This window comes from Heptranchias perlo, chromosome 11 (genome assembly GCF_035084215.1).
Source record: "Heptranchias perlo isolate sHepPer1 chromosome 11, sHepPer1.hap1, whole genome shotgun sequence".
Lineage (NCBI taxonomy): Eukaryota > Metazoa > Chordata > Chondrichthyes > Hexanchiformes > Hexanchidae > Heptranchias > Heptranchias perlo.
The window spans coordinates 67,389,347-67,404,040 of NC_090335.1; the positions used below are offsets into that span (position 1 = coordinate 67,389,347).

General features: G+C 44.7%; 1 protein-coding gene across 1 annotated transcript in view; it reads right to left on the minus strand.

Moving 5' to 3' along the window:
• LOC137326854 (cell adhesion molecule DSCAM-like) overlaps nucleotides 1-14,694 on the minus strand; it is a 449,662-nt gene that overhangs the window by 62,683 nt on the left and 372,285 nt on the right. The window contains exons 18-22 of the mRNA XM_067992234.1: nucleotides 13,462-13,608; nucleotides 12,262-12,417; nucleotides 6,270-6,403; nucleotides 4,522-4,583; nucleotides 904-1,120 (exon numbers count right to left, since the gene is read on the minus strand). Coding sequence (XP_067848335.1) covers nucleotides 904-1,120; nucleotides 4,522-4,583; nucleotides 6,270-6,403; nucleotides 12,262-12,417; nucleotides 13,462-13,608 — 716 coding nt within the window. The remainder of the gene's footprint in view (nucleotides 1-903; nucleotides 1,121-4,521; nucleotides 4,584-6,269; nucleotides 6,404-12,261; nucleotides 12,418-13,461; nucleotides 13,609-14,694) is intronic.

Consider the following 14,694-nt stretch of genomic DNA (forward strand, 5'->3'; position numbering starts at 1 on the left):
GCAAACCATGCATTACGGGGGTGATTTTAAACCCCAAGAACGGGTGGCTTGGGGGCGGGTGGGAGTTGAAAATAGTTGTTATTTTGGTTCGCAACCGTAACATTTTCGAACTTTGCATTCCCAGTGGGAAGCCTGTACTTTTACGCGCCGATGTTAAACCTGGAAATAAAGCCGGGTTGCGGTCGCGACCCAAAAAACAACTATTTTCAACTCCCACCTGCCCCCAATCCGCCTATTCTTGGGGTTTAAAATCACCCCCTACATCTCAGGTTCTTATCCAAGAATAATCATGTGGCCAACAGGGTTTCAGAATTCATTGCCAAGGGTGTAGAAACTTCACTTTAACTTTTTGAACTTTGCCATCTGGCTGGGTGGGATGAAGCAGTGGGATGTTTTGCCTTTACTTTCAGTTTTAAAACTCAGCTACGTGTTCCCTCAAGTGATCGTCAATGTGCAGAAGTAACGCTGTTTTTTTTCTCCCTCCCAATTTTCTCTCCTGCTCTTCTGACTCCTGCTGGGGTCTGTTGGTAGGACAGACTGACTGAACAATGCAGAAAACTTCTGCTGGAAGGTTTTTTTTCGGAGCACTGAATTTCCTCTCAAATTTCACCTGAAATGTAAACCCCTCCCCACTCCTTGTTCTCTGTTTGGATTTAATATTGTAAAATAAAACTGGAAAATTGAGGGCGTGGCAGGGGGGGTGAGGGAATAAGTCTTGAAACAGAGATTACAATAAAAATTCAGATTATAAGAAAAAAGAAACAATCGTGGATTTGTAGAAAGGGTCGTGTTGTTCGGCCGCTGAATCCATAGAGAGCGCGGCCCTGCGGCTTCAGGGCGTACACCACATCCGTGGCAGTGGCCATCTTGCGTTTGGCGTGCTCAGTGCTCAGTGTAGATGACCGCGTCCCTGATCACATTCTCCAGGAGAGCCGTCAGCAACCAGCCCCCCCATCCCCCGCGGGCCTCCTCGTAGATCAGACTAGAGAACCGCTTGTCATGGCCATGGCGAGCCAGGCAGGCGGAAAGCTGGTGTTTGGTGATGTCCTGGATGTTATCATGAAGCACTTTGTGGTGCCGCTTGGCTCTGCCTTTGCCCAGTCCTTTGCCTCTTCTACCTCTGCCAGACATGATGGTTCATCACGTGAATCGCTGCTGAATGGATTTGAATGGAGGAGCTGGCACAGCTCTGTTTAGAGAGGATCCGGCACCCTCTGCTGCTCAGATAGTATAATGCCGGGTCTTTTTGCACAATAAATATATCCAACTATCTGCTCGTTTTCCGTCACTTCTTCTGGAAGTGGAAGGAAGGAGAATTTTGCCAATATTTTTGTACAACATGGTAGTACATAGCATCAATGGGCTAATGTAAACCGAATGTTACTGGTGACAGATAGCAGGGTGGGGTAAGAGGGATTGTTCTCTCTGAAAGAATGTGCATTGATAATGGATGGGCAATAGTAAATCAAAAGGCAGTGATTCAATCGAAAGGTTCTGAACAGAATCATAAAAAATAACAGCACGGAAGGTGACCGTTCAGCCCTTCACATCTGTGCTGTACCTAGCTACCCTAATCCCATTTTCATGTCTTTTCCCTATATTCTTACTTCTCAAATCCTTCTCCGGGTCTACTTTAAATGACATTGCTGTCTCTGCCTCAATAGTCACTTACAGTAAAGCATTCCATGTTCTAATAACCCACTGTGAGAAAAGATTTCTTCTTACATCCCTCTTTATTTATCTAGCAATAATCCTGAGTCCATGCCCCTTGTTTCTGATGAGCCAACCAACAGAAACAATCTATGACGATATTACAAATTAGCATGATTTATGAATGGCAGCAGAACCCACACGATTACATACACAGAATTTACAGGACAGAAACAGGCCATTCGGCCCAACTGGTCTGTTATTAGTGACTGTCTTATATTTATGGCCCCTAGTTTTGGATCTCCCCCACAAGTGGAAACATCTTCTTTACATCTACCCTATCAAACCCCTTCATAATTTTAAAGACCTCTATCAGGTAAACCCTCAGCTTTGTCTTTTCTAGAGAAAAGAGCCCCAGCCTGTTCAGTCTTTCCTGATTGAACCACTGTCCTAACTTGTTACCATTTATTGATTCTTTATTATAACGATAATATATTAAAAATCTTACATCTGTATGCACTTTCTGTCTATGGAACCATACTTCCTGTGTTTCTGTCAGACTTTTGTGTCAACTTTTTCCCACTATAGATTCCTTTGTCCACAGTTATAATGGAATTGCCTATGTAAAATTGTCAAGCTATAGTATAACCCTCCCATCAGGCGTGGCACAGAATAAGTTTTGTATCTCCCAGCTCCTTGGCCTGTACTGCAGAGAAACTTCAATGCTCCAACCAACTCTACTTCCCAAATTGCTATGAGTTTTGCTTATCTTAATGAAAGTCCATTGGCCTTTTTGGCGCATTCCAGCTATAAGTGAGGCAGGTGTGCAGCAGCAGACCTGCGGATCAGGCCAGGACCTGGATTCGCCAGTATCCAACGGGGCTTCGTTTGGGGCCAAACCGCCGCCTGCCCCGAACACAGTCCCCTGCCTCAAAGGGAGTGCGACTGGAGGGGAGAAGGCTCTCAGGCTGGGTGTTTCCTTAGCTCTAGGCCGAGATCTCCTGGATAATTGATATGCCAGGTGAGAGGAGGTGAATGGAGGGCCCGCCTTGGGGGATACAAGCTGAAGAATTTGCTCAATTTGTTATTTCTTCTCGCCCCCACCCCCCCAACCTATGGAAGGGGGTTATCAGCGCTCACTCCTGAATCTCCTGGGTCTGAGATGTACCATAGTGGTGCAGGCACCCACCAGAAAAATGCAGATGTGGCAACCTCTACCTAACTTTAATTGAGTCAGCGGTGGAGCTTCCCGGCACTTACATTGGGATTACGGCCCACGGTATTTTTGGACCCCTTACGTCTGCATGTGCTGGTCCAATTATCTCCTGCCCTCACTTGAAGTCTACACTTGGTCTTGATTACCCTTGTGCAATGCCACAAGTATATAAGATACGTAGTCAGCGGTTGACTTCTTTAGAAGTAATGTTTGGCAAGTGTATTAATCGTTAATCATTGAGCATAGGTAAGGTGGTGGGAGAGAGGACATGATTAGATGGTTATTTTAGAGTTTGGAACCATGAGCAAAACTATTAGAAGGGAGATCACAAGACCACACAATTGGTTCAGATGAAGAAGGCCCAATCCAGAATACCAACCCTTCCATCTTCCCGTTACAGCATCCAACAGTTTCTTAAATCATCAAAGGGTTTAATATCTTGGGAATATAAAAATATTGATGGAATTATTGATTTTAAGAACGGGTAAAAATAGATTTAGGGAAATGGTATTATAAGCATAAAATTCATCTGCAATTAGTTGGATAGTTGAAACAAGATATCATTAGTAGCTTGGGATAGTTGAACGGTGTAACTCAACTCTATATTAAACCGAGTAAAAGAGAAGCTGTGAGTTCTGTAAATCTGACATTAAAGGTGCTACATGTTGGAAATATGCAGCAAGTCAGTCAGCATCAGAAGGGGAAAAGATGAATTGACATTTCGATGGAGAGTTTTAATCAGAACTCACCTGAAAGGTTAAGTAGTCTTTTCCCTTTCAGATGTTGCCTGACCTCCTGTGCATTCCCAGCATTTGCTGTTTTTATTTCTTTATCAAAAAAAGGCTGCCCAGCAAGAACGAGCATAATTGTTCTGATTGAAAATATCGGAATGTAGATTAAATCTGATTCCCATAACATAAATCATAAATATACATATGAAATGGTTCCCAGTGAGGAATAGACAGGCTTCCTCTCACTGCAGTGTTCCGACACACTGGTCGAGCTTTTGGAAAATGTTCCATCTTCAGGGTCATATATTCGAACCACTCATCACCACAAAGGCAGCAAAATAACCAGCAACCCCCTACCTAAAGGTAATTGGTTAACACGTGATCTTGAAAGTTCGCGTATGCATGGTCCATGTGATCTCCTGGACTGTTTTCGATCGCTTGAGGGGGAGGGGGGTCGTTGAGGAATTTCCCAGAGTTTTTTTTTCCCCTTGTTGGCCCTGGGTTTTCCTCCCCAGTTTTTTTTTTTGCCTTTCCCAAGAGATTACATGGCTGAGGGGGAGTGGGGGGCAGGAGGCTGTGGCAAGTGTCTAGTCAGGATTCTCCGGCTATTATGAGTGTGGGCCAGGCTTGATGGACCAGGTGGTCTTTTCCTGCCCATCAATTTCGTATGTTCGTAAGAAACCAATTGGTTAATGTTGGTTGGGTGGCAGCATTTCATTCATAAAATGTCAAATCTAAATATAAACAAATGAACATTAAAATCCTACATAGAAGTAACTGTGGGGTAAGAATTTTGCTGGCCATTATGTGTAGTGATGCCATTATTGTAGTTGTTAAGATTTCCCATTCCTACTGAACATAAAGATATCTTCAAGAACAGATTTACAATATTGCCAAGAAAAATACCAACCCAGGACCTCTTACCTCACTGTCACCAAGACAATGTCAGGGGTGCAGTCTTTTTCGGGACAGAATCCCAAATCATACTACGGTGATTAATCAAAATGGTATATGCAATTCATTTTCAATTGATTACATTCTGGTGAATCCACCATGTGAATCTGGTGAAAATCTCATAATTTTCCCGATAGAGGTGCTCTCTATAATGGTTCAGAGTCAATTAAGCATTACCTCCTGCAATACGATGGTGTCAGATGAGTTAAAATGATTGTATTTTGGGCATACTTGTTGCTTTTTTGGAGGGGAGAGGCACACAAGGGAATTCTGCGGGGTGAAGCAGCGGGGAAAAAAAAACTAAGGTTGGAAGTATGGAACATTGACTTCACTTGAATATATTCGAACCAATTAATGAGGATAAGTCACTTTGACCACCCAAATTCAGCAATTCTGGAGTCCGTATGCTAATGAGATTTGTCATCAATAAATTTACTTGCTTAATACATGCAATCAGTGCTGGATCAATGCAAACCAGCTGGGAATCACAGTACAAATTCAGATCAGGAGACATCTGATTGTTTTGGGATTCATGAAACCACTTGTGAGTTAATCCCTGGCTGCCATGTTTGGTTAGCATGTGACACATGGTGTGTTTAAAGTGCCAAACAGGGTCAACTCAGTCCCAAAATGGCTAAAATCCAACTCCTGTAAAATCCGAAGTCCTGAATTCCAAATTGGCTTTGCAATAAAACAACACCGACCCCTGATTCCAAGTCGATCACTCTCCATTTTGAAGTATTAGTATAGATTCCTGCTCGCCCTTAACTCTCCATCAGCTGCCTCTACTCCCCGTCCCGAACTAAACACCGTTTCTGTTCATTTTAAGTCTTAAAGAAAGCCAAATGAATTAAACTTATAATAGTCCATGTGTCATGCTACGTATACACACAATGAAACAGTGAGCAGAAACCAATAGCTTATCCAACAACAACAACTTGCATTTATATAGCGCCTTTAACATGGTAAAATGTCCCATGGCGCTTCACAGGAGCGTAATCAGACAGCATTTGACATCGAGCCACATAAGGAGATATTAGGACAGGTGACCAAAAGCTTGGTCAAAGAGATAGATTTTAAGGAGCATCTAAAAGGAGGAGAGGTAGAGAGGTGGAGAGGTTTAGGGAGGGAATTCCAGAGCTTAGGGCCTAGGCAGCTGAAGGCACAGCTACCAATGGTGGGGCGATGAAAATCGGGGATATGCAAGAGGCCAAAATTGGAGGAATGCGGGGTTTTTGGAGAGTTGTAGGGCTGGAGCAGGTCACAGAGATAGGGAGGGGTGAGGCCATGGAGGGATCTGAACACAAGGATGTGAATGTTAAATTCGAGGCGTTGCTGGACCGGGAGCCAATGTAAGTCGGCGAGAACAGGAGTGATGGGTGAATGGCACTTGGTCCGAGTTAAGATACGGAGAGCAGAGTTTTGGATGAGCTGAAGTTTACAGAGGGTGGAGGATGGGAGGCCGGCCAGGAGACCATTGGAATAGTCGAGTCTGTAGGTAACAACCCAAAGGGTGAGAGGAGAGATTGGAAGAAGAGCCATTGCATGATTACTTCCACACAGCGCTTGCTGACTAATATCAGAGGGCTTTTGCAGAGAGTTGAGACCTGATCGCCCTTCACTCACCTACCCCCAACCCCATAAAAATAATAAAACAAGCCAATTAGGATTCAAGTACATGGGACAGTATCTTGAGTTCACAGTTAACTATTCCTTACTGTTGGATATGGGTGAGAGCAAAATATGGTGTACTTCCAAATGATGCCATTCATCTTCAGTGGGGGGAGCCAAGAGACGACCACAGTCATGGCAGAGGCCGCTGCTGCTTTCACTCCACCTGGTGGGCCTGGAACTAAAATAAAAAAGCAACAATGATTACACAGAATTACATAGAATGTACAGCACAGAAACAGGCCATTCGGCCAACTGGTCCGTGCCAGTGTTTATGCTTCACCCGAGCCTCCTCCCACACTCCTGCATCTAACCCTATCCTCATATCCATCCATTCCTTTCTCCCTCATGCGTTTATCTAGAAAGTCTCATATCTAAGTGAAAGTCTCATATCTAAGTTTGCCGATGACACAAAGATTGGTGGCATTGTAAGCAGTGTAGATGAAAACATAAAATTACAAAGGGATATCGATAGATTAGGTGAATGGGCAAAACTGTGGCAAATGGAATTCAATGTAGACAAATGTGAGGTCATCCACTTTGGATCAAAAAAGGATAGAACAGGGTACTTTCTAAATGGTAAAAAGTTAAAAACAGTGGATGTCCAAAGGGACCTAGGGGTTCAGGTACATAGATCATTGAAGTGTCATGAACAGGTGCACAAAATAATCAAGAAGGCTAATGGAATGCTGGCCTTTATATCTCGAGGACTGGAGTATACAAGGGGGCAGAAGTTATGCTGCAGCTATACAAAACCCTGGTTAGACCGCACCTTCAGTACAGTGAGCAGTTCTGGGCACCGCACCTTCGGAAGGACATATTGGCCTTGGAGGGAGTGCAGTGTAGTTTTACTAGAATGATACCCGGACTTCAAGGGTTAAGTTAGGAGGAGAGATTACACAAATTGGAGTTGTATTCTCTAGAGTTTCGAAGGTTAAGGGGTGATCTGATCGAAGTTTATAAGATATTAAGGGGAACGGATAGGGTGGATAGAGAGAAACTATTTCCGCTGGTTGGGGATTCTAGGAGTAGGGGGCACAGTCTAAAAATTAGAGCCAGACCTTTCAGGAGAGAGATTAGAAAACATTTCTACACACAAAGGGTGGTAGAAATTTGGAACTCTCTTCCGCAAACGGCAATTGATACTAGCTCAATTGCTAAATTTAAATCTGAGATAGATAGCTTTTTGGTAACCAAAGATATGAAGGGATATGGGCCAAAAGCGGGTATATGGAGCTAGATCACAGATCAGCCATGATCTTATCAAATGGCGGAGCAGGCATGAGGGGCTGAATGGCCTACTCCTGTTCCTATGTTCCCCTACAGGAATCAAACATAAGTTTTTTTGAGGGGGGGGTGATGATGACACTTTTGAAAGGGGTGTGGGGGGAAACAGTACTTCAGGGCAGGGTACCAACTACAATGTAAGCTAGCACGGGGGCCAGGAAGCAGAGATGGGTGGTCAGCAGTTTATCGGGTTGAGGGAGCAGGAGGTGGTTCTCATGGATGAGAGGGAGCTTAGGAAGGGCACACAGTCAGATTGGAGAGAAACTAAAGAGAGATGTGGGTCCAGGGTTAGGGCAGGGGAATCCTGGGGGTGGGGGGGGGAGGTATGGCAAGCTACTCGACCGTGGTGGGGCCATCCTGTGCTCTCCTGACGTCTATATTCCTGCTGCTGTTGCAGCAGAGGTCACCGGATAGTGATCAGGAGCAGGAACCCTGCCTGATATTTCCACTCCCCCCACCCCCCAATCTTTACCCAGAGCACTGAGGGTAATTGTAGCACCACTGCCACCATCCTGGCTGAAATGAACTAACCCGCTAAGGCTTTTTCGACAGCACCTCCCAAAGCCGCGACCTCTACCACCTAGAGGGACAAGGGCAGCAGGCGCATGGGAACAACACCACCTGCACGTTCCCCTCCAAGTCACACACCATCCTGACTTGGAAATATATCGCCGTTCCTTCATCGTCGCTGGGTCAAAATCCTGGAACTCCCTTCCTAACTGCACTGTGGGAGAAACTTCACCACACGGACTGCAGCGGTTCAAGAAGGCGGCTCACCACCACCTTCCCAAGGGCAATTAGGAATGGGCAATAAATGCCGGCCTCGCCAGCGACGCCCACATCCCACGAACAAATAAAAAAAAACTCGGCACAGACCAGGCAGCGAACTATCCTTTCCAGTTGGCACAGCTCAGTATATTCACCAATGAGCCATTGGTGCGCCCGTTCAGTTTGTTTCAGGGCTGCTACGTTCCAGCATTGCACAGCAACGTGACAGATACACAACATCCAGAAGCATTTCTTGCAGTTTTTTTTTCAACTTTTGAGGGCAGCAAAAAGCCAAATGCAACTCAGCCATAATTTGACACACAATGGTATGAAAATTATTTATCTTAGCCCTTCGAAACCTGGATGAAGAAATCGAATAAACAATCTTACAAAGAAATACACGCACGATCAATCCTGGCCTCATCTGCAGCAGAGAGCATCCCAGGAGGGTATGACTGACTGGATGCTGACTTGGACAGTGAATGTCAGTACCTCTCATTAATTCGCGATCGATCGGCGAGCACAGCTCGATGATGAGGACTGTGTCTGTTTTATAACTTATTTATCACCTTCATTCTGAGTTTCAGCTGAAATTTTTCTTCAAAAAATAACTTCCTATCCTGTGCTGAATGGAAATGTGGAAAACTGGTTTCTATGAAGACTTTCTCCTTGGACTTTCACAACACTGGCCATATTGCAGATCAAAGCACTGAAGAAGCTGCATAAAGATTTTTTCTTTAATAAATGCAAAGTAAAATCAAACAGAATGAAAGATGAAGCTGGATGCTTTTTCTATCTCCCTTAAAAGAGCACCATCGCCATAGCCAAGCTATAGCAAGCTGGTGACTCAATGGCTATTTAAACTGAGCCATATGTTCAACAACAAAGATCAGAAGTTTGATCCTTGTCCGTGCTGAGTTATTTGATCCTAGTCAGGTTGGGGGGTGGGGGGAGGAACAACTGGCTTCTGTATCCATGGGCTGAGCGGGGGCAGGGGAGGAAAGTCAGCCAGAGACCATGGTTTGTGTCCAGCCCATTCCTCATTGCTATCCATCTCAGGTGGACGTAAAAGATCCCAAGGCACTATTCGACAAAGTTCAGGGGAGTTCTCCCCGGTGCCCCGGTCAATATTTATTCCTCAACCAACATCAATAAAATAGATCATCTGGTCATCATCACATTGCTGTTTGTGGGACCTTGCTGTGTGTAAATTGGCTTCCACGTTTCCTGCATTACAACAGTGACTACACTTCAAAAGTACTTCATTGGTTGTAAAGCACTGTGGAACGTCCTGAGGTCGTGAAAGGGATACGTGGATTGGGCGGAGTGGAGTTGAGGTCAAAGATCAGCCATGATCTTATTTAATGGCTCGAGGGGCCGTATGGCCTCCTCCTGCTCCTATTTCTTATGTTCTTATGAAAGCCGCTATATAAATCCAAGTTCTTTCTTTCTTTATTCATCGCTTTGGATAAGTGTAAGTGTGCAGGTCATGAGTGAGGACAGGATTGGGCTCAATTCTAATGATCCCTTAGTAGGATAGCCCACTGACACTCACTGACCAGCAGCACACGAAGGAGATATGCCAGGATTTACTGGATCCAAACATCAGAAAGAGGCAGCGACTTCAGGACAGAAACTAAGGAAAACATTTAAAAAATATATTTTTTCATGCTATTTTTGGCAAACACTTGACACTATGAAGTTAACCTCGTTACTGTGCATGTGATCACATAAATGAAGAACAACTCTTCTCTCTTCCTGGTAATGAGAATGGTGGGCCTTTAAAGTAAATCCTTACCATTGCAATGTAACACTAGAATTTAAAATTGTCATCCATGTGTTTAACTCTTCCCATCGTGGCCTCACCCCTCCCTAATTTTGTAACCTCCTCCAGCCCTACAACCTCTCGAGAACTCTGGCCTCTTGTGCGTCCCTCCCTCACTTCGCCCCACCAATAGTGGCCGTGCCTTAACCACACAGGCTCCTTCTCTTATAAAGGGGGCCAATTTCTACTTTATACAGATGATGCAGCCTGGCAACCAGCTTTCCCAGACAGTGGCTGGTCAGTGCTGAATTCCATAGCCAACCCCCCCACCCCAACCCCCCCCATAACATGTAGAGTTTGCCCAAAAGATGCGTTGATGCCAACATGGATATCAATTGGGGATGGTTAAATCGCCTGAACCCCAGGAAATTCAGCTTCCAAGTCACGTGAGGCACACATTGCACTCTGCCACAGTTATGGCAGCAGAGCGGAATCACAGATTCTCAGCCCATGAATCTCTTAAAATAAAAAGAGATGTCATCAACGTTCATTTTGAAAATCACATTTTTTGCAGGAATTAGCTTGAACATCTGAATTTCACGTGTCCCTGATAATAATAGCAATAACCTAATACTACTTGAATTTACAGTGTTAGTGAAAGATTGAACAGGCTGGGGCTCTTTTCTCTAGAAAAGAGAAGGCTGAGGGGGTGACCTGATAGAGGTCTTTAAAATTATGAAGAGGTTCAATAGGACAGACGTAGAGATGTTTCCACTTCTGGGGGAACCCAAAACTAGCGGCCATAAATATTAAATAGTCACCAATAAATCCAATAAGGAATTCAGGAGGTACTCCAAGAATGGAACTTGCTGCCACGTGGAGTAATTGAGGCGAATAGCATGGATACATTTAAGGGGAAGTTCAATAAGTACATGAGGGAGAAAGGAATAGAAGGATATGCGGGTGGGTTAGATGTAGTAGAGTGGAAGGAGGCTCGTGTGGAGCATAAACACCGGCATAGACCAGTTGTGCTGAATGGCCTGTTTCTGTGCCGTAAATGCTATGTAATTCTACGTTGCTTGGCACTCTTGCCTCACATGCACATACGAAGAAAAGGGCAAGAGAAGAACATTAAGCCCATTCTATCCACTGAATGGTGCAACCTCATGCACAGCACCTCCTTCTGTCTGTGGTTGTGGGTTTGAGCTCTCTGTCAGGGTTAAGCTGATAATGTAGCTTGATACCTAAGTGTGGTATTACGAGAGTGCTTTATTGTTGGAGGTGCCATTGAAATTTTGGTTGAAGTATCATAATCGCTGAAGAAGCCTGTGGTTAATGTCTATATATCAAAGGAAGTTAGGCTCCTGACAGCAGTCTAGTCTCAGAGTTCATGACACCATCCGAATCTCTTTTTAGGTACAGTTTTGTAACCAAGTATGTATTATTCAGTTGACATAGGAACCATTTAAAGCCCTGAAATGGAATCTAGCCTGCAACTAACATCATTATTAGATGGAGAAGATTGTAACACATGACCATTGTCATTGTTAGGACAATGGATGATTCAGTGGGTTAGTGGGTTAGATCCTTCTGGTACCCAGTTTTGAATCGAGCCCAGACTAACGAGCTGAAAACCTTCACTGAGGTCCGATGTGAGATGAGTATGGGCAGTATCAATCCAGTGCGATCATAGCACTAAACTACCCCTAATTTGGTGCTAATAAGCAACTGCATTGAGAGATGATGGGATAGCTAATATGGGAATGAACATGTCACATTGGTGCAGTAGGTGATGCTCTTTTGAGGTTAGGGGCAGAGTAGAGGATTCTTTACTCTGCAGTTAAGTGGCTCTTACACGGAGTAGCTGAAATGGAAATTGTTCCTTTTCCCATTACTAATATCCTCAATTTTGCAACAAAATAAATGTTAACATGGAAAGCACCCTCAGCTGTGTGTAGTACATGTCCAATATTTCCTCAAACTAATGGCTGTGGCAGCTAATGACCCCATAACCCTGATAGCAGAACAGTTGGACGTTCAGTTTTGTAGTTGATATTATTGCCACAATGCTGATTTAATCAGGGTCCTTACCATTTGTTGCAGTTGGGGGAAGCTGCAGGACGCTGTGATTGAACACGGTGCATGCTGAGCAACTTCACACAAACAGGCTTTACGTGGAAAAGCACAGAATGATTTGAGCATCATTAGCATTGACCTACCATCCTCCTTGGTACGTGTAAAGATCTGCTCGCTCCTGACACCGTCACCTGCTCGGGTGAATGCCAGCACTTGGATACTGTAGTTGGTGTACTTCTCAAGTCCATCCAGCTCCAGGGTGACCTGAGTGGTCGTGACGTTCCTAATCTCTCCCAGCTCTGACAAAAAGCAAACGAGCAGAGAAAATATTGAAGCTGGATTTTAACGTACTTGAAAGATAGGGTTGGACTCAGCCAGTCTCAGGCAGGAGATCAGTGAGGACACCACAATCGTGGTTCCCATTCCTAATCCAGTGGCACCTGCTGAAAAGTGGATGTCACATGTCTTGCCTCATCAGTGAGCCCCCCTCACTCAATCAAATACAATCACAGTCTGGGCCCGGGCACGAAGAATTGTTATTTGTCCGAGATACTGGAGGGCTGCTGTTGCCTTGGCAACCATATTCCAGCTTCAGTCACAGCCTTCAGTACAGAAGAGGAGAAAACCGGGGAGCCTTTCACCTCTAGGTTCTAGGTGCAACCTAGACCTCAGACCTAGGTTCAAATCCAAACCAGGCAGACGGGATGAAGTTTTCTCTCTGGAAGAATCTTACATGCAATGAGTTTGAGGCAGTCTCAGACCACCTCTTAGTAAAAAGCAAATTCACAAAGTCTGTCGGGGACGATGTGACTCTGCTCAGAAGGTCTCTCGTGCTCCTTGTGTTGTGAAGTGAGGGGTTTACCAATGGCGTGTTCGCTTTTACCAATAGAAATTGGAGGCGTCACTGGACAATATTCGTGAATGGCTCCGATTTTGTATTAAAATCCATAGTTTAACTAATGCGAATGAAGATTTGAAAGGGAGACATCTGGAGCAAAGAAGGACGATTACTTTCTGTTCAAAATCAAGTGTAAAATAAGAACATATTACCATAATGAAATATCATTGAAATTCTTGGGGTGATGGAGATGAGCCATCTTGGGTCTCCTTTCCTGTTCAGCCACTCTGTTGAAGTCAGTGATCGAGAAAGAGGCTTGTGAGCTGATTCTGTGCTGCCTAATCTCAGGAGGGAATAACACTACCCACAGACTGCAGCGGTTCAAGAAGGCGGCTCACCACCACCTTCTCAAGGGCAATTAGGGATGGGCAATAAATGCTGGCCTCGCCAGCGACGCCCACATCCCATGAACGAATAAAAAAAAAGACTGCTTCAGTGTACTTACCCCCGTCTGGGAGATTTGCCCAGTAAATAATTCTGTATCCCTGTAGAATCCCATTCAGGGCCTCCTTTGGTGGCATTGACCAGGACAGAGAGATGACTTCTGGAGATGTGGCACTGGCTTGGACATTGTCTGGTGGTCGGCTGGGTACTGCAGTGAAAAATAAAACAAATAAAAGACACAAATGTAAACTTCTGCACAATTCCAATGGAGTTCCGACACACCTAAGACCAGAAGCACGACCCAAGACTGGAGTCTGTGACACTCGGAAGAGACAATTGCTGTGGCATCGCCAAGCGTGACATCAAATGCCGCTTTGTTTCTAAACACGATGACCTAATGGCCCACTAACGTCCTTCAGGGAAGGAAACCTGCCCCCCTTACCTGGTCTGGCCTATATGTGACTCCAGTCCCACACCAAGGTGGCTGGCTCTTAACTGCCCTCTGAAGTGGCCCAGCAAGCCACTCAAACCACTACAAAGAAAGAAAAAACATTGCGGGATCATCGTCACCACATGGACTGCAGCGGTTCATGAAGAAAGCCCACTACGACCTTCTCAAGGGCAACTAAGGATGGGCAATGAATGCCGGCCTTGCCAGCGATGCCCATATCTCGAGAATTAACTAAAAAATATATGTTGAACACCTCATTCACTATGTGGTAGGATAGAAAGAAAGACTTGCATTTATATGACGCCTTTCACGACCTCAAGATGCCCCAAAGCGCTTTTCAGCCAGTGAAGTGCTTTTCAAATGTTGTCATTGTTGTAATGTAGGAAACGTAGCTGCAAATTTGCACACAGCAAGGTCCCACGAACAGCAATATGATAATGACCGGATAATCTGTTTTTTTTTGTAGTGATGTTGGTCGAGAGATAAATATTGGCCAGGACACCGCGGAGAACTCCCCTGCTCTTCTTCGAAATAGTGTCATGGGATCTTTTACATCCACCTGAGAGGGCAAACGGGGCCTCGGTTTAACACCTCATCTGAAAGACGGCTTCTCCAACGATGCATCTCTTCCTCAATAAGGCGCTTTGGGACATCCTGAGGTCGTGAAAGGTGCTATGTAAATGCAAGTCTTTCTATCCTACCACATAATTGCATAATGATTAAGAATAAATAAGTCTAAATCTTCCACATATTTTTCAGCCTGGATTATGTGCTCAAGTTTCTGGAGTGAGATTTGAACCCACAACCTTCTGACTCAGAATTACCCGACAATGTGGAAAATTG